Consider the following 19,959-nt stretch of genomic DNA (forward strand, 5'->3'; position numbering starts at 1 on the left):
CAGTTCTCTCAGAACTCTCTCAATCCCACCTGCCTCGCAAGGTGTCTGTTGCGGGGAGAGAAAGGGAAAGGAGCTTGTCGGCCACCTTGAGTCTCCTTACAGGAGAGAAAGGCGGGGTATAAATCCAAGCTCTTCTCTTCTCTACATGGGAGGAAAGGCTTCCCGGAGTCGACTCAGATCCATCAGCCCAGACCCACAATTCAACATGGACCCCTTCCGGGGTGGGGGGTGGGGGATTTGGAACTCATGAAGGATTCCAGCACTGGGCAGCAGAAAGGGCTGCAAACAGAGCCAGGGATCAATTTTTTTGCCCCGGAGACACAGCGCCCAGCGCCTCCCTCGTCTCCGGCCACCTCCGTCCCACTGCAAAGGCAGGCCCCCGGCCCCCCTCCCAAGACATATGGGGCTTCTATTCAGCTCCTTCTCCCGTGAGTTCTGGGTGAGCGACTCCGGGCGGCTCTTGCTCAAAGCCGGAGCCCAAAGGGCATGTTTGTGTTTGTGCTCAAGCGCCGGCCAGCCGGGCCCACTTGGCCCTCCTGACAGGTGGAGGAAGAGGAAGCAGGAAACTTGAACTTTTGCCCATAACAAAAGCTTCTGTCCTGGGCCGCCTGTAGAAAGCGCGCCTCCCCCCCCCCCTCCCCAATTGGGGACTCTGGCACAGCTGCTGCCACGGATGCTTTGGGAAAACTCACCCCCCCCCCCCCCCCCCCCGTGCCGGAGATGCTCAGCAAAGGTCGGGTGGAACACGAGACCCTCCTCTCACAGAAGAAAAAGGGGCAAGCCACAGTCATGTGACAGGAAGTGCCTGCTATCTCGAGCAGGGGTCTGCAACCTGTGGCTCTCCAGATGTTCATGGACTACAATTCCCATCTACCCCTGATAAGGGCCTGCTAAGCCCCCTTAAGGGGCTGGGTCCAGCCCTTGGGCTGCATGTTTGACACCCCTGCTTTAACCACTATACCCGTGGTGGCGAACGTTTGGCACTCCAGATGTCATGGACTACAATTCCCATCTGCCCCAATTGGCCATGCTGGCTGGGGCTGATGGGAATTGTAGTCCATGAACATCTGGAGTGCCGCAAGTTGCAGACCCCTTTAGAGCAGTGGTGGCGAACCTTTGGCACTCCAGATGTTATGGACTACAATTCCCATCAGCCCCTGCCAGCATGGCCAATTGGCTGATGGGAATTGTCAGAGTGTCAGACTAGGATCTGAGGAGCCAAGGTTGGAATCCCCCCTATGCCACGGAAGCTCAGTCAGTAACCTCAGGCCAGCCATTCTCTCTCAGCCTAGCCTACCTCACAGGACCATTGGGCTTCCTTGGTGGTCTTTCATCCAGGTACTAACTACGGCTGATCCTACTTAGCTTCCACGCTCTGGTGAGATCGGCCTGGCCTGGGCCATCCAGGTCAGCAAAAAGACACGCAGAGGTGTCTTTGCCGTTGCCTGCCTCGGCAGCGTAGTTTCTGCACAGCATGGTCTATGATCTGCTTAGTTATTTGGCTTATTCACGGCCCGCCTTTCTCACTGAGACTCAGGACGGATTACAGCGCAAGAGAGAAGATATGAGGTAATCGTAGCTCAAAGGACAACCACCGCCGAACGCCACCGAATCACAACACAAAAATTCAAAAACGAAATGAGCAACAATGTGAACAGCAAAATACCGAGGGCAAGGAATTGCGTGAGCAAAGCAGAATGGGGGCGTACCAGATACAGGGACGCAGGCCTACCGCTAAAGGGGTTCTGCTGAATTGTTCGGTCTCAATATCGGTTATTTACTTATATTATTTACGGTCCACGTTTCTCACTGGGGCTCAAGGGGGATTAAAACAAAAGAGATCAGGATAATCAACAGAACTGGGCACCCAATGGCAAGGCAATAGGGCTTGGCTTGAGGAGACCCGGAAACAAACCAGAGCTGAAACACAGCATACATATTACCACGACACATTACACAAAAGCAAAAATGACCCTGCAGAAACCTACTGGAACGGGTCCAGAGGAGGGCAACCAAAATGGTCAAAGGCCTGGAATCCTCGCCCTACAAGGAGAGACTTGGGGAAGCTGGGGATGTTTAGTTTGGTGAAGAGGAGGTTAAGAGGGGACATGATAGCCATGTTTAGACCATAAACTAAATATGAGTCAGCAGTGTGATGCGGCGGCCAAGAAAGCCAGTACGATTCTGGACTGTATCAATAAGAGTATAGTGTCTAGATCGAGGGATGTAATTGTACCTCTCTATTCTGCATTGGTTACACCTCACTTGGAATACTGTGTACAGTTCTGGGCAGTGCAATTCAGAGGAGGGCAACCAAAATGGTCAAAGGTCTGGAATCCATGCCCTATGACAGGGGTAGGGAACCTGCGGCTCGAGAGCTGCATGTGGCTCTTCTGCCCTTGCACTGTGGCTCCACGAGCCGAGCCACCGGCCCCATCCTTGCCCACCCTGCAGGCAGCAGGGCGGGCGCACCAACTGCCCACGGTCAGCTGGGCCGCGCTGCGGGCTTCCCCTCTCGCCCGCCCCGCTCCAAGGAGTGGGGCGGGTGCTTTCCCAGTGGCTGGCGAGGCCGAGCCGCCGGCTTCATCCTTGCCCGCCCGCACATCCATGCGCTTCTTAGAATGAGCGGAGTAAAAGGTAAAAAAACCCTATATATATAGTGTTATCTTTATTTTAAATGTCAAAAATTATTTGCGGCTCCAAGTGTTTTCTTTTCCCGTGGAAAACGGGTCCAAATGGCTCTTTGGATGTTAAAGGTTCCCTACCCCTGCCCTATGAGGAGAGACTTCGGGAGACTTAGGTATGTTTAGTTTGGTGAAGAGAAGGCTAAGAGGTGACATGATAGCCATGTTTACATATTTGAAAGGATATCATGTCGAAGAAGGAGCAAGCTTGTTTTCTGTTGCCTCAGAGACTAGGACCAGGAGTCGAGGGTTCAAGGTGCAGGAAAAGAGATTCCACCTAAACATCAGGAAGAACTTCCTGACTGTCAGGGGCTGTTCGACAGTGTAATGCACTACCTCGGAGTGCGGCGGAGTGTCCTTCTTTGGAGGTTTTTCAAGAGAGGCTGGATGGCCATCTGTCAGGAGTGCTTTGATTGTGTGTTCCTGCATGGCAGGGGGCTGGACTGGATGGCCCTTGGGGGTCTCTTCCAACTTTAGGATTCTATGAGTATTTGCAAATGTAAATATCTTTGGGTGGGAGTATTATTTTGCGTGCGGTTTATTTTGTCACTGTCTCCCCTGTCATCTGTTGTGGCGTTCCAGTCCTTATGAGTCGGCGGGCACCTTTGAAATTCTGATACGAGGTAGTGGGCGCAAACACAAAATGGCTGCCGCAGGAGGCGGAGCCATATCCAGAGGAAGCCCAGTTACAGGGCAGAAAAGTGGTAGAGCCGTGGTGGCGAACCTTTGGCACTCCAGATGTTATGGACTACAATTCCCATCAGACCCTGCCAGCATGACCAATTGGGGCTGATGGGAATTGTAGTCCATAACATCTGGAGTGCCAAAGGTTCGCCACCACTGTGAGGAATGAGAAAGAAAATAAAATGAACACTGTTGGCAACCAGCAGTTAATCATCGTTATTTCAACACGCACAGCCAATCAGCTCTCTGCTGGCCAATTGGAAGTCATTCTTAGAAAGAGCACCACCTAGTCCCACACAGTTTTTCAAAATACTAGGGGGCACCAAATAAGGTGTGGGTAGGTTCCGTGATGCCCACAGTCTTGACACTGGGGATCCCTGTTGTGTGTTACATGAATAGGGTGTTGTGGGTTTTCCAGGTTGTATGGCCGTGTTCCAGTAGAATTTTCTCCTGACATTGCGCCTGCATCTGTGGCTGGCCTCTTCAGAGAATTGTCAGATGATCCTCTGGAGATGCCAGCCAGAAATGCAGGTGAAATGTCAGGAGAAAATACTACTGGAACACTGCCATGCAACCCAGAAAACCCACAACACCCTAGTACCCTGTTTCCCCAAATATAAGACATCCCCTGAAAATAAGACGTAGTAGAGGTTTTGCTGAAGTGTGAAATATAAGGCATTCCCCGAAAGCAAGACGTAGCAAAGTTTTTGTTTGGAAGCATGCCCGGCGAACAGAACACAGAAAAATAAGACATCCCCTGAAAATAAGACATAGCGCATCTTTGGGAGCAAAAATTAATATAAGACACTGTCTTATTTTCGGGGAAACACGGTAATTCCAGCCGTGAAAGCCTTTGACAATACACTGTTGCATGAATGTTTTGCTATTACAGTTTCAACAGTAACATTAAACTGCGCAGAGTGGGGGCATTCTTGGTGCTGCTTTGTGGTTCACTGGAGGAGCAGGGGGATATTGTCTTAAGTGGTTGTTCTTGCGTGGATGGCCGTGGGATCTCACTCACTCTGTGTTTCTGTCCAGGCTGTTGCAGGAGGGAGCCAACGTGAACTCGCGGCACAAGCTCGGCTGGACGGCTCTGATGGTGGCGGCTATAAACCGGAATGCCAGGTCAGGACGACTTTCTTAGCGGCGATGCCTCCGTGGCACTTCCCTGTTAAGAGGCTCAGTTGGTGCAGCTGACACGTCAGGTGTGAAAAGTCCAGTGGAATTCTGCACGTGCTCGGGAAGGGGTAAAAGGCATAAAAGGCATAACAAGAGTGCAGCGCTCTGGTCACCCTCGCTCACCACCACAACAAAAAAAACGCTTGTGGTTGCTTTAAAGAAGAAGAAGGAGAGTTTGGATTTATATCCCCCCCTTCTCTCCTGCAGGAGACTCAAAGGGGCTGACAATCTCCTTGCCCTTCCCCCCTCGCAACAAACACCCTGGGAGGTGGGTGGGGCTGAGAGAGCTCCGAGAAGCTGTGACTAGCCCAAGGTCACCCAGCTGGCGTGTGTGGGAGTGTGCAGGCTAATCTGAATTCCCCAGATAAGCCTCCACAGCTCAGGTGGCAGAGCTGGGAATCAAACCCGGTTCCTCCAGATTAGATACACGAGCTCTTAACCTCCTATGCCACTGCTGCTCCTTAAACTTAATTTACTTCCAGGTAGGTAGCTCAGCAGCCGGGATCAGGGGCAGTTCCAGAAGGATGCTTTTTCCCCAGCGTTCTCCCTGCCCCCAGTCTCCTTTTGGTTGCCGTTCACCAGAAGTAAGTTAACGTTAATTTTAAAGCAAGTGTGGGCTTTTTCTTTTGGCTGCTACGGGGCGAACGTGAGCAGGCTAATTCCTTGCTAGCTGATTCTAAAATATTTATATCTTACAATATTTTATACACATTTAAAATATTTAAATCCTGTCTTTCCTTGTCGCTCAAGGCAGCTTGTGATGATAGTTAACAACCCAAAATAAAATAGAAAACCCCAAATCTCTCCCCTCCTCCCTCACCTCTTAAAAGACGCCTGCCACGCGAGACCCCTCAGATGCCTCCTGAAAATCTCCAAAGAGGGGTCCCCCTTCCAGCGTGGTGCGGTGGTTAAGAGCAGGTGGATTCTAATTTGGAGAACAGGGTTTGATTCCCCACTCCTCCACCTGAGTGGTGGAGGCTTATCTGGGGAACCAGATGTGTTTCCGCACTCCTGCATCCCTACTGGGGGACCTTGGGCCGGTCATCGCCAGCTGGATGACTTTGGGCCAGTCATAGTCCTCTCAGGACTCTCTCAGCCTTACCTGCCTCACAAGGTGTCTGTTGTGGGGAGAAGAAGGGAAAGGAGCTTGTCAGCCATCTTGAGTCTCCTTACAGGAGAGGAAGGTGGGGTATACATCCTCCTCCTCGGAGCCGCTTCCGCAGAGCTAAAGCCACAAGGGAAAAGGCTGATGGCAGACGGACCACCCTACGTGGTGGGATAGCCGCTAAGTCAGTACCCCATGTCTCCTGCCATGTATTCAGTTGTCTCCGAGTTTGGAGGGGAGCAAGCAGTATTGTAACTACATGCCTGGGGAGATTTATGTACATCCAGAGACCCCAGTTCTGCCTGTGAGTGGCCGGGTTTTGATGCTTTTGTGGCGAATGCGAATCGCCTGCTTTCTTATTAGAAGCTCAAACACCCTGCACCGTCGGGTGGGCGGCACCGGCATCCCCCTGGCCAAGTGTCCACGTTTTGGGACCGTGCTGCTCAAGAGCTGCGCCGTGTCTTCCTGCTGCGTGCCGTGCCCCCCGCCTCCCCTCCAAGGTTCCCAGGACAATCGCCGTGTCTTCTGGTAACCTTTAAAAGCAGGCCTGCAATGTATTCAGTCTACAACTAAATTCAATTAGTTTTTTATTTAACGACGGAGCCCGAGGGTGGGAGAGGGAGGGAGAAATCCAATTTTAGGAAACGTGGGACAGCCGGTCGGGCCGGGCTTTGATGTTACAACCTCTCAGGGGCGCTTTGCTTAGTCACAAGTTCATAAGCAAAAAAAAGGGGCCTAATTATTTGGGAAAACACAGGATTAACCGGGCAGCACAAAGGCCGAATATCCGCTCTCGGGCGACGCGCTACGGATCCGTGTGCCGAGTTCGTGTGTGGTGCGAACTTTGATGTGTGCCGTGACAAGCTGAAAGTCGTGACCCCCTCGGGGAGCTCCTTAAGGCGGCCGAGAGCGGGGCGTGGGGGGGGGGGCGTGCGGGTACCAACTCGGGCCTGTTTGTTTAACTTTGATGTCCAGCAGCCGCGGGCTCCCTTGTTTGCGGGGTTGCGGAGGGATGGGTTTAGAGCGCTCCTCCGACCTTTGCCCGCGGACAATGGCCATCAGCGGAGTGTGACGATTGTTGACCATTCCGAGTGACCGGTGGACCAGAACTGGGTTTGGGGCTCAGAGGAGAAAAGGCTGTTCGTGGGATAATAATTGCCCCAGCTGGTTCTCCCGTCGCAGCCTTTCCCCGATTTTGGCCCTTGATCTGCCGGAGCGCTGCTGAAACTGTTGCAGAGTCGGCAGCCTGTTAGAAATGGTGTCCGCGGTGTTTGGCAGGGAAGCCCTTGGCGGCCGGGGTGGGGTGGGGGTGGCCACTTCATTTAATTACTTCCCAATTTTGTTTTTAAGAAAAACTCCTCGAGCAAATGAGGCTGAGCAGGGTATGTAATATAATGAAAAGCGAACGAAGCTAATGAAAGAACTTTCCCCTTTTGGTCTTTGGAGACTTCGTAGGCCGATTCCTCCGATTCCTTCGGGGCTGTGACTGCAGTAGGCAAAGATCATAGCATCATAGCCCCTTCCGCACACGGAAAATAATGCATTTTCAAACCACTTTCACAACTGTTTGCAAGCGGATTTTGCTATTCCACACAGCTTCAAAGAGCACTGAAAGCAATTTGAAAGTGCATTATTCTGCATGTGCGGAATGAGCCATAGAGTCGGAAGAGACTCCAAGGGCCATCAAGTCCAACCCCCTGCAATCCAGGAACACACACAATCAAAGCACTCCCGACAGATGTTCATCCAGCCTCTGTTTAAAAATCTCCAGAGGAGACTCCACCACACTCAAGAGGCAGTGCATTCCACTGTTGAACAGCCCTGATGGTCAGGAAGTTTTTTCTGATGTTTAGGTAGAATCTCTTTTCTTTTACCTCAAACCCATGACTCCTAGTCTCTGGAGCTGCAGAAAACGAGCTTGCTCCCTCACCAACATGGCATCCCTTCAAATATCTAAATATGGCCATCATGTCACCTCTTAACCTTCTCTTCCCCAAACTAAACATCCCCAGCTCCCTAAGTCTCTCCTCGTAGGGCATGGACTCCAGACTTTTGACCATTTTGGTTGCCCTCCTTTGGACCTGTTCCAGCTTGTCAATGTCCTTGAATTGCTGTGCTTCACACAATATTCCAGGTTGAATCGCCTGGTGTGGTCTAACCAATTTAGAATAGAGAGATCAGTCTACTCTAGACCAGTGATGGCGAACCTTTTCGAGACCTCATGCCCAAATTGCAACCCAAAACCCATTTATTTATCGCAAAGTGCCAACACAGCAATTTAACCTGAATACTGAGGTTTTAGTTTAGAAAAAACGGCTGGCTCCGAGGCTTGCATTACTCGGGAATAATCTTGGTGGTAGTTGGTGGCTTTGCTTTGAAGCAACCAAGCAACTCTTCCAATGGGTAAATCACGACCCTAGGAGGGTTTACTCAGAAGCAGGCCCCATGCCAGCAACCGAGCTTGCTCCCAGGTAAAGGATTGCGCTTTCGTTCTTCACATGAAAATCAGTGGGGTTTAACAGCGCTTAACAGGGTTACCTACACTGCTTCCCCAAAACTAGGTCTTAGGTTTAGTAATGCTCAATAATTGGAGCCCAGGATGGCCCAGGCCAGCTCTAGATGTGGAGGGATTCTGTCGCGTGCCCACAGAGGTCATGGAGCTTTCCCTGGGGAGTGCCACCTCTGGCACCTGTGCCATAGGTTCACCACCACTGGTTTAGACTCTAGACACTATACTCCTATTGATACATCCCAGAATCGCATTGGCTTTCTTGGCTGCTGCATCACGCTGCTGACTCATGTTCAGTTTGTGGTCTGCTAAGACTCCCAGATCCCTTTCGCCATCTGAGTAGACAACACTGACTTGGATGGACCGATGGTGGGATTCAGGTAAAGATGGCTTCACATGTTCATGGGCTTAAGCCATTACCTGAGTGTTTGTAGCAGCTGAGCGGAGGAACCCCTATTCAAAAAGAGCTCCATGTTTCCATGCGCACAGGTCTGAGTTGGGTTAACTGTGGCCCAAGCACCATGTCTGGCTCATGGGAGCTTCTTAAGAACATAAGAACATAAGAACAAGCCAGCTGGATCAGACCAGAGTCCATCTAGTCCAGCTCTCTGCTACTCGCAGTGGCCCACCAGGTGCCTTTGGGAGCTCACATGCAGGAGGTGAAAGCAATGGCCTTCTGCGGCTGCTTCTCCTGAGCACCTGGTCTGTTGAGGCATTTGCAATCTGAGTTCAAGGAGGATCAAGATTGGAAGCCATACATCGAGCTTTCTCCACTCCATAAAATCCTGTCCAAGCCCCTTTTAAAGCTATCCAGGTGAGTGGCCATCGCCCCCTCCTGTGGCAGCATATTCCAAACACCAATCAGACGTTGCGTGAAGAAGTGTTTCCTTTTATTAGTCCTTATTCTTCCCCCCAGCATTTTCAATGGATGCCCCCTGGTTCTAGTATTGGCCCGGCAGGAAAGAGAGAAAAATTTCTGCTCTGTCCGGTACATTTTCTACCCCATGCATAAATTTTATAGACTTCAATCATTATCCCCCCCTCAGACGTCTCCTCTCCAAACTAAAGAGTCCCAAACGCTTTCTGGCAGCCTCCTCCTCATAAGGGAAGGATTGCTCCAGTCCCTCAATCATCTTGTTGAGCAATTCTCTCTCCTTTTCGCACTTCTTTTTTCTATCTCTTCAATATCCTTTTTGAGATGCGGCGACCAGAACTGGACACAGGACTCCAAGTGTGGTCGCACCACGGCTTTATATAAGGGCATGACAATCTTTGCAGTTTTATTCTCAACTCCTTTCCTAATTATCCCCAGCATAGAGTTTGCCTTTTTCACAGCTGCCAGGCATTGAGTTGACGTTCCCATGGAACTATCAACTAAGACGCCCAAATCCCTTTCCTGGCTATTGAGCAGGTGCATCATTTTCTTTGGAGGAGGAGTTTGAATGTATACCCCATCTTTCTGTCCTGTAAGGAGACTCAAGGAGCCTTACAAATTCCTTTCCCTTTCTCTCCCCAGAACAGACACCTGGTGAGGTAGATGGGATTGAGAGAGTTCGGAGGGAACTGTGATTGGCCTGAGGTCACCTCAGTAGGCTTCATGTGCAGGAGCAGGGAAACAAATCCAGTTCCCCAAATAAGACTCTGCCACTCATATGGAGGAGTAGAGAATCAATCCCAGTTCTCCAGATTAGAGCCCTCCGCTCTTACACCGGTTTTATAATATACTGTTTTAATTGATTTTATATTAACGTTTGCTGCCCTGAGCCGTATTGGGAAGGCCGGGATATAAATCTAAAAAAAATTAAATGAAAACTAAAATTAACGACAGCACCACGTTGGAGTCTCATCCTGTCAGAGGGCAGCATCAAGAAGTGGACCGGACCTCGCAAAAATTGAGAAACAGTTTCAGGACCATTAAGAACTGTGGAGCAGGTGACGAACCCCGTCTGGGTCACCAGCAGTCTGGACAGTGCTAGAAGTGACCCAGGCCAAAAACTTTGACCAGATCTATTTCTGTGAGCCTGTTTTGTGGGTGCTCGATGACATTTGTTCCTGCTCTCCAGCTGGAAGTAGAAAGCTTTTGGGAAGTCCCCCAGAGGTGGGATCCAGCAGGTTCTCACAGGTTCTTGGTGAGTACGGTTGAACTACATTATTTGTGTGTGTGCCGCAGGAGGGTTTCACTGAGTGGTGCATTTTTTGCCATGTGATTTTTTTGCCTTAGTTACAGCCCCTCCCTCCTCAGCAGTAGTCGGACGCCCACGGAGACTTGAAGCAAAGTCCTAGCAGGAGGGTGCACCCGGCATCGCGTGGCGGTGCCTGCGCCTGCGTGCATTCGTTTCCCGCCCAAGGACCGGCGCAGCAGCTGCGTCCTTGCCACAGCCCCGCCCAGCAATGCCCCGCCCCCATCATGCCCGGCCACGGCCCCATCATGCCCCGCCCAGCCCCATTGGCGCTACGCCACAGTTTGAATCCCACCACCATGGGAACCTGTTACTAAAATTTTTGGATCCCACCACTGAAGTCCCCGTAATTCATTGTAATTATTCTTTTTTGCTACATCAGCACGCAACACCATTAATGGCCCGGAAGTGCATTTCGGTCTGTCTGTTCCTTGTGAGACAGCTCCATTCTTCTCGTTTCTCACCACTTCATCTGCCATTATAACAGAGAGCCAGCATGGTTCCGTAGTTAGAGTGTTTAATAGGATCTGGGGAAGCAGCAGTGGCAAGGGAGGTTAAGAGCTCGTGTATCTAATCTGGAGGAACCGGGTTTGATTCCCAGCTCTGCCGCCTGAGCTGTGGAGGCTTCTCTGGGGAATTCAGATTAGCCTGTACACTCCCACATACACCAGCTGGGTGACCTTGGGCTAGTCACAGCTCTTCGGAGCTCTCTCAGCCCCACCCACCTCACAGGGGGAAGGGCAAGGAGATTGTAAGCCCCTTTGAGCCTCCTGCATGGAAGCTTTCTGAGTAGGCCTGTCACACACTGTCTAATCTACCTCGTAGGGCTGTTATGAAGATAAAATGGACGAAGAAGAGGAGGAGGTGTTTGGATTTATATCCCCCCCTTTCTTTCCTGTAAGGACACTCAAGGTGGCCTACAAGCTCCTTTCCCTTCCTCTCCCCACAACAGACACCTTGTGAGATAGGTGAGGCTGAGAGAGCTCCAAAGAACCGTGGCTAGCCCTAGGTCACCCAGCTGATGTGTGTTGGAGTGCACAAGCTAATCAAGTTCACCAGATAAGCCTCCACAGAAGGCAGAGCAGGGAATCAAACCCGGTTCCCCATATTGGAGCGCGCCTGCTCTTAACCACTACACCACGCTGGCCCCTCCTTTAGTGTTCAAACCGAGCTCTGCTTGAAGAAACAATCTCTCTTCATTGGACTTTGGTTCGAGCACGCCTTCGTGGTACGCCAGCCCCTATTTCCACCCTGCCTGGGATCTTGCTTTTCAGTCAAGCCTAGTTAGGACATCTCCCCGCCCCTCCCGGTCGCATCACTGAACCACTAACAGCAGAAATCACTTCCCGCTATCGATTGCAAGCCTGGTGAACTCGCGTTGAAGGCCACCCTCTGGAGCCAATGCAGATTTATATGCGCGCAGACGAGGAGACATGGCTGCTAATACCGTTAAGACGAGATCAGCAAATTAATGCCCTTGTTGGATGCTAAGAGGATGCTTTCCTTTCTCAGGCACCACCAGCGATCGACGCTCCTGAGTCAGCCTGGCCGGCTCGTGATGCTTTTCGCTGGCCCCACGGCTGCAGGTTTTGGCAGGTTGTGCCCGGAGCTCTCCTTGCCCTTCCCCTTGTGAGGTGGGTGGGGCTGAGAGAGCTCCGAAGAGCTGTCCACCCAGAGCTCCGCCCGTCCACCCAGATTTGGTAGACTAGCTTCCTGAATGGGAATCCGCAGCACTGATGGGTTCATGGGTTACAGGAGAACACAAGGGAAGAAGAGGAGGAGGAGTTTGGATTTATATCCCCCCTTTCTCTTCTGTAAGGAGACTCAAAGGGGCTGACAATCTCCTCTGCCCCCCCCCCCCACAACAAACACCCTGTGAGGTGGGTGAGGCTGAGATAGCTCCGGGAAGCCCAAGGTCACCCAGCTGACGTGTGTTGGAGTGCACAAGCTAATCTGGTTCACCAGATAAACATCCACAGCTCAAGTGGCAGAGCAGGGAATCAAACCCGGTTCTCCAGATTAGAGTGCACCTGCTCTTAACCACTCCGCCACGCTGGAAGAGGAAACCCCTCATTTTATCTCCCATGTATGCATTGTTTGGGGGGACTGTGATTGTGTTGTCATCATATGAAAGAAGAAGAAGAGTTTTGGATTTCTATCCCCCCTTTCTCTTCTGCAGGAGACTCAAAGGGGCTGACAATCTCCTTGCCCTTCCCCCCTCACAACAAACACCCTGTGAGGTAGGTGGGGCTGAGAGAGCTCCGAAGAACTGTGACTAGCCCAAGGTCACCCAGCTGGCATGTGTGGGAGTGCACAGGCTAACCTGAATTCCCCAGAGAAGCCTCCACAGCTCAGGTGGCAGAGCTGGGAATCAAACCCGGTTCCTCCAGATTAGATACACGAGCTCTTAACCTCCTATGCCACTGCTGCAAGATATTATCCCCCAAAAGGATTCTTCATTCTTTTGGAGTCTGCAGTGTACACTCGGAGGCCAGCTTAGCGATATCTGCATGTGGCTGTTGTGTGTTTTCCTGGCTTGCGTTTCTGTGGTCTGCTAGTAGTTGAACAGAAACAGAAAGCCTTTATTGGCATGTTAAAAGAACACTGCAGCTACAAAACAAACCAATACAGCAAAACACATCCAATACAAACCCGCAAGACACATCAGTCCATGTTCACATCTTCAACAAAAAGAAGGCCACCAATTCACATTACACTGAACCCGAACCACCCAACAGCAAGCAAATTCTGTCTGCATCATACTTGCCGTGTTTGTTATAAGAACATAAGAACATAAGAATAAGCCAGCTGGATCAGACCAAAGTCCATCTAGTCCAGCTCTCTGCTACTCGCAGTGGCCCACCAGGTGCCTTTGGGAGCTCACCGGCAGGATGTGAAAGCAAGGGCCTTCTGCGGCTGTTGCTCCCGATCACCTGGTCTGTTAAGGCATTTGCAATCTCAGATCAAGGGAGAGAGTTCCAAAGATTGGTAGCCAGAGATCGACTTCTCCTCCATCAATCTGTCCAAGCCACTTTAGAAGCTATCCAGGTGAGTGGCCCATCACCACCTCCTGTGGCAGCATATTCCAAACACCAATCACACGTTGCGTGAAGAAGTGTTTCCTTTTATTAGTCCTAATTCTTCCCCCCAGCATTTTCAATGAATGCCCCCTGGTTCTAGTATTGTGAGAAAGAGAGAAAAATGTCTCTCTGTCAACATTTTCTACCCCATGCATAATTTTGTAGACTTCAATCATATCCCCCTTCAGCCGCCTCCTCTCCAAATTAAAGAGTCCCAAACGCTGCAGCCTCTCCTCATAGGGAAGGTGCTCAATCATCCTCAATCATCCTTGTTGCCCTTCTCTGCACTTTTTCTACCTCTTCAATATCCTTTTTGAGATGTGGTGACCAGAACTGAACACAGGACTCCAAGTGAGGTCGCACCACGGCTTTATAGAAGGGCATGACAATCCTTGCAGTTTTATTATCAACTCCTTTCCTAATGATCCCCAGCATAGAGTTTGCCTTTTTCACAGCTGCCATGCATTGAGTTGACATTCCCATGGAACTATCAACTAAGACGCCTAAATCCCTTTCCTGGTCTGTGACTGATAGCACTGACCCCTGTAGCATGTATGTGAAGTTTGGATTTTTTGCCCCTATGTGCATCACTTTACATTTTGCTACATTGAACTGCATTTGCCATTTCTGGGCCCACTCACCTAATTTATCAAGGTCCGCTTGGAGCTCTTCGCAATCCTTTGTGGTTCTCACCACCCTACATAATTTGGTATCATCTGCAAACTTGGCCACCACGCTACCCACCCCTACTTCCAGGGGTGATTACTATTAGCAAGAGACAGAAATTAAGACACATATTAAATCTAAAATTAATACTGCAGATAAACATTTCAGAGCTGCTACAGAGGCATGCTAAATTCCAAGGTCAATATATTGTAGTATAGGAATAAAATATGAAAGTAAGGTGGCGTAATAAGGAAGAGAGAAGTTAATTGTTTATGCTCTAAACATACTTAGACCCATTACTGGATTATTTGCATTCAATTAGTTCAAGGAGAAAGTTTGCCACAATCTCAGAGTTGGTATTATTCAGGAGAATTGGAATTGCAACCGAGTCAGCAGGGGCCATGGTGAGTAGAGGTATGGAATTTACATCTCTATTTCTGACTCCCTTGGTTCTCAAGCAGTGAAAAAGAGAATGAGCTATGGTTTCAATCTGGGTTGGTCTGCTAGTATTTGCTCTTAATGTTTCTTCTGCATCGAACACAGCCAGACCACGGCCACGCAGCGCGAAAAACCCACAACAGCCGGTTGATTCCAGTCGTGCAAGCCTTGGCAATATTTGCACGGTTTCACAATGTGTGAAACGTGATGTTGGGACCTTCCTGTGTCTGAGAGATCTACATTCACGCCCCTTAGGGGAAGAGGCCTGCAACATTATTCAGTTTCAGAGGGTAGCTGTGTTGGTCTTCAGCGGAACAGCCCAATTCAAGTCCAGCAAGGTTGTGGGGGGGGGGGGGGCGCTAGGTTTTGAGGGGGTATAAGCTTTCTAAGTCAGATACTTCAGCGCTCTGATGAAACCCCGCAGATGCTAACTCAGTCTTTCAAATACTTAATTTTGTTTCTAGAACTCAAAAGAAGGAGACTTTCCTTAAACAAGGAACTTGACCCTATTTCTAAAACATGTTTTTAAAACAGACCAACAGGGAGAATTATCTCCCGTTTTCTACCTTCGCTTCCCTAACCAGCCACATAGGAAACAACAGGACTGTATGATTTTTGGACCTAATGGAATTTCTAACGGAAAAGCAGACCCAATTAGCAACCCCCTCTCGGCACACATAAATAATCAGTAACCCCCTCTCGGGAACTGGTGAGAACCTGCTGGATCCCACCTCTGTGTAGAAGGTCGAGCTCCGTTCATTGGGGTCATCGGTGGCTAACACAGGCTCCTCAAATAACCCGCCGTGGAGTGTCGCTAACCGGCAATATGCAGTAGATGAGAAAGACCAAATAAACAGCCGCCGCCAAAATCAATAAGGGTGACTTTTGCCTTGGCCGCTCTGCTCCTCTTTCACCTTTGCAAAGGCTAATTTGCTTGCAGGTTGGGAATCTGTTTTGCTGCCTGCAAATTGGACGGGGCCAATCAATACCCACCATCCCTCAAATGTCAAACTGGCTCCATAAAACAGAACGGCAGGGGCGAGAGCGGCCCGGAGGGGATAAGCCTGCCATTTTGCAAGGACGTTAGACTGAAGTGTGGCGCTGGCTCCGAGGGTCTGGCCCTGACTTGGCAAGATCTCTCAGGGTCTACAGAGCAGCCTGTTCATGCCACTCTACGAAGAACCATTCGGGCTGGGGCTGCATCATAAGACGAGTCAAGTCCTCCAAATGCTATGACCAAAGCGCTCATGGCCTGCAGTATTGTGAACACATATCAAGAGGAGGAGAAGAAGAGTTTGGATTTATACACCCACTCCTTTCTCTCCTGTAAGGAGACTCAAAGGGGTTTACAATCCCCTTCCCCCCCACAACAAACGCCCAGTGAGGTGGGTGGGGCTGAGAGAACTCAGAAGAACTGTGAACAGCCCAAGGTCGCTCAGCTGGCAAGTGTTGGGAGTGCACAGGCTAATCTAGTTCCCCAGATAAGCCTCCACAGCCCGAGTGGCAGAGCAGGGAATCAAACCCGGTTCCCAGATCAGAGCGCACCTGCTCTTCACCGCTACACCATGCCGACCAATGGCAGTGAGCTCCGTCCAAGAGCATCCGCACTGGGGGCAGCCGTGGCTCCATCGAGTCGCGAGCGCGTTGGAATGTCTTTATTTATCTTAATATATTCATCAGGTGCCGTGCTTTCAAGCGCTCCAGGCAGTGTTGTCACCCCAGACAATGTGAGCGGGCATCAAACAATGTTATGGGATTGTAAAATTATGACATGCCAGCCATTAAAATAGCGGGAAAGTGTCGTTTCCTGAGACTGGGTCTGTAAAACTTAGTAAATGTTCACGTTCGAGAATAAATCACGAGGCTTCGATCCCAGAGGACGTCAATCGGAGAGGATGACTGGCTACCGTTTCCCCCCCACCCCAAAAATGACCCACCCACCCAGCAGGCGCTGCTTGTCTTCAGTTTCAACCCCAGGGTCTCCTGAAGGCGGGGGGGGGGGGGGCAAGGTGGTCTTCTGCCACCCTGGATGATGTGGTCTGCCATTTTTTTCTGTGTCATAGTCGGGGCTCGTAGCCAGTGGCACGTCTCTGCTCCTTTCCCTTCCTTTCCCCACCATAACAACATAAGAACATAAGAACAAGCCTGCTGGATCAGAGCAGAGTCCATCTAGTCCAGCTCTCTGCTACTCGCAGTGGCCCACCAGGTGCCTTTGGGAGCTCACCTGCAGGAGGTGAAAGCAAGGGCCTTCTGCTGCTCCTGAGCACCTGGACTGTTAAGGCATTTGCAATCTCAGACCAAGGAGGATCAAGATTGGTAGCCATAAATCGACACCACAGACACCTTGCGAGGCAGGTGGGGCTGAGAGAGTTCCCGGAGAACTGTGACTGTCCCGAGGTCACCCAGCAGGAATTTCAAAACCCCTGTAAGTCTGAGGCCCTTCCTGTGTTTGGTGGCGGAGGGTCCCAGAGGACACAAGCAGCAACTCAGACTTCCAGAAGGGGGTTGGACTGGATTGGGTTGACGGCCTGGGATAGAAGCCGGAGGAAGCGTGTTGGGAAGGGGGGGGGGGGGGGGCTGTGAAGTATTTCCTCTTTTAGAGCGACTGCGTTACTTTTTTAAGACAAGGTTTTCCTTAGTGCATTAGAGATAGGACTTGTGAACTCTGGTTGGGAAATGCCTAAATATTTGGGGGTGGAGTCTGAGGAGGGCGGGGCTTGGGGAGGGGAGGGGCCTGACCTGTGGATTTCCACCCTCCCGAGCTGCCATTGTCTCTTGAATTGCTGCTCTCTGGGAGTCAGTTGCAATTCCAGCTCGACAGCCCTAATCAAGCCATCAGTCGTGTATTCAGTGCAGACATGTACAACCAGAGGTGGGATCCAGCAGGTTCTCACAGGTTCCCGAGAGTTGGTTACTAATTATTTGTGTGTGCCGAGAGGGGGTTACTAATGGGTGATTTTGCCCCGTGATTTTTGCCTTCGTTACGCCCCTCCTCTCAGCAGTAGCGCGCAGAACTGGAAGCAGTCTAGCAGGAGGTGCACCGGCGTGTGTGGCAGCCTGCGCCTGTGTGCATTCGTTTCCCGCCCAAGGACTGGCGCAGCGACTGCGTCCTTGCCACAGCCCCGCCCAGGAATGCCCGGCCATGCCCCCGTTGTGCCCCGCCCCATTGGCGCTACGCCACAGTTTGAATCCCACCACCATGGGAACCTGTTACTAAAATTTTAGGATCCCACCACTGTGTACAACCTATTTTGAACATGACATGTATGACATACGATGTGTGTCTTTCTATCTCCCCTCCTGTCTGCCCTGTGTTTTTATTATCCAAACTCTCTTCATGATTGGGAGGGTGTGTGTGGGGGGGTGGGGGGTGGGTCTTTTGTTTTAAATCTCAAGCACTCCCTGTTTTTGATTTAGAAACTTTTCTCCACTGCCTCTCAGGAGGAAGCTGCTGACGATGGCTCATGAAACGGAGCACCATAAAACCCTCAAAGCGGCACAAAAACAATTCAGAATTAGCAAACTGTTGAGAACTCTTTCGCGGAGCGCTGATGTCGGAACGGCTTCCCCCCTCCTGTGACGCTGGGGACTCACGCGCCTCCGCGCTTCTTTTATGCTTCCACCCACAGCACGGTGAACCTTCTGCTGACAGCTGGGGCCGACCCAAACCTGGGAGATGAGTTCAGCAGCGTCTACGAAACCGCTAAAGAGAAGGGGCTGCACTCCTTGGAAGGTAGTGGAGAGTTCTTTGTTGGTCCTCATCCCCAGAGTAGCGTTTGCCTGTTGCTCTCAGTGGTGGGATCCCAAAATTTTAGTATCAGGTTCCCATGGTGGTGGGATTCAAACAGTGGCGTAGCGCCAATGGGGCTGGGCGGGGCACGACAGGGGCGTGGCCGGGCATTCCAGGCCGAGGGCATTCCTGCAAAGGGCGAGGGCTGGCAACGTAAGGGCAGCAGCCACTGTGGCGGTCCTTGGGCGGATGAAGCGAATGCGGTACGCAGGCGAAGCAGGCTGCCACGCCGCGCCAGAATGCGCCCTCCTGCTAGACTGCTTCAAGTTCTGCGCGCCACTTCAGAGAGGAGGGGCATCACTAAGGCAAAAATCACGTGGCAAAATCACCCATTAGTAACCTCCTCTCGGCACACACAAATAATTAGTAACCTACTCTCGGGAACCTGTGAGAACCTGCTGGATCCCACCTCTGCTCTCTCTGCTCCCCCTGAGAAGCCTCACGGGCAAACAAACTGCTTTTGCTCAAACGACTCTGAGTCCTGCCAGTCTTGAATGCCCCTGGCCCCGGGGGCACCGCTTGAAAACCCCCCTGTATTCTCCTTGCATGGAAAATCCCCAAGTTTGCTGCCATTAGCCAGTTGAGGGGTTGCAGAGCTAAAGAGTCCACATGTGGCAGTGCCCACGACTCCGGGCTTGCACGGAAGCAGTGGGCGCTTTTAAAAGATATTGTAAAAGAAGAGGAGAAGTGTTTGGACTTATGCCCCGCCTTTTCTCTACTTTTAAGGAGTCTCAAAAACAGCTTACAATTAGTTGGGTGCTGTGTGGTTTCCGGGCTGTATGGCCGTGCTCTAGCAGCATTCTCTCCTGATGTTTCGCCTGCATCTGTGGCTGGCATCTTCAGAGCATCTTTAGATCCTCTGAAGATGCCAGCCACAGATGCAGGCGAAACGTCAGGAGAGAATGCTGCTAGAGCCGCTTCCCCAAAGGCTACCCCTACAGCTCCCCACTGATTCTAGCCGTTAATGAAAACGTCCTAGCGACGACAATACAGTTCACAATTACCTTCTGTTCCCCTCTCTGCAACAGGCACCTTGTGGAGTAGGGAGGGCTGAGAGAATTCTGAGAGAACTGTGGCTGGCCCAAGATCACCCAGCAGACTTCCTGTGGAGGAGCAGGGAAACAAATCCAGCTCACCAGATAAGACTCTGCCACACAGGTGGAGGAGTTGGCATCAAACCTGGTTGTCCAGCAGAGGATCAGCAGTGGCGTAGTGGTTAAGAGCAGGTGTACTCTAATCCTGAGGAACGGGATTTGATTCCCATTCTGCCACTTGAGCTGTGGAGGCTTATCTGGTGAACTAGATTAGCTTGTGCACTCCAACATGTGCCAGCTGGGTGCCCTTGGGCTAGTCACAGTTCTTCGGAGCTCTCTCAGCCCCACCCACCTCACAGGGTGTTTGTTGTTGGGTGGGGAATGGAAAGGAGATTGTAAGCCCCTTTGAGTCTCCTTACAGGAGAGAAAGGGGGGATATAAATCCAAACTCCTCTTCCTTTTCTTCCATGTTAGAGTCCACCAATTATAAACCACTACACCCTGCTGGTTCTGTCTTGGCATCTCCCTCACTGGTCTTTAGAAGAAGAAGAGTTTGGATTTATATCCCCCCTTTCTCTCCTGCAGGAGACTCAAAGGGGCTGACAATCTC

At 51.0% G+C, this 19,959-nt stretch overlaps 1 protein-coding gene across 1 annotated transcript in view; it reads left to right on the forward strand.

Annotated features, from left to right (window-relative positions):
- The first annotated feature begins 246 nt into the window (after positions 1–246).
- Positions 247–19,959, forward strand: part of CLPB (caseinolytic mitochondrial matrix peptidase chaperone subunit B) — a 47,719-nt gene continuing 28,006 nt past the window's right edge. Inside the window, exons 1-4 of the mRNA XM_048493072.1 lie at positions 247–428; positions 3,267–3,388; positions 4,328–4,493; positions 18,155–18,258. Of these exons, the coding sequence (XP_048349029.1) occupies positions 247–428; positions 3,267–3,388; positions 4,328–4,493; positions 18,155–18,258 (574 nt within the window). The remainder of the gene's footprint in view (positions 429–3,266; positions 3,389–4,327; positions 4,494–18,154; positions 18,259–19,959) is intronic.

This window comes from Sphaerodactylus townsendi, linkage group LG04 (assembly GCF_021028975.2).
Source record: "Sphaerodactylus townsendi isolate TG3544 linkage group LG04, MPM_Stown_v2.3, whole genome shotgun sequence".
Lineage (NCBI taxonomy): Eukaryota > Metazoa > Chordata > Lepidosauria > Squamata > Sphaerodactylidae > Sphaerodactylus > Sphaerodactylus townsendi.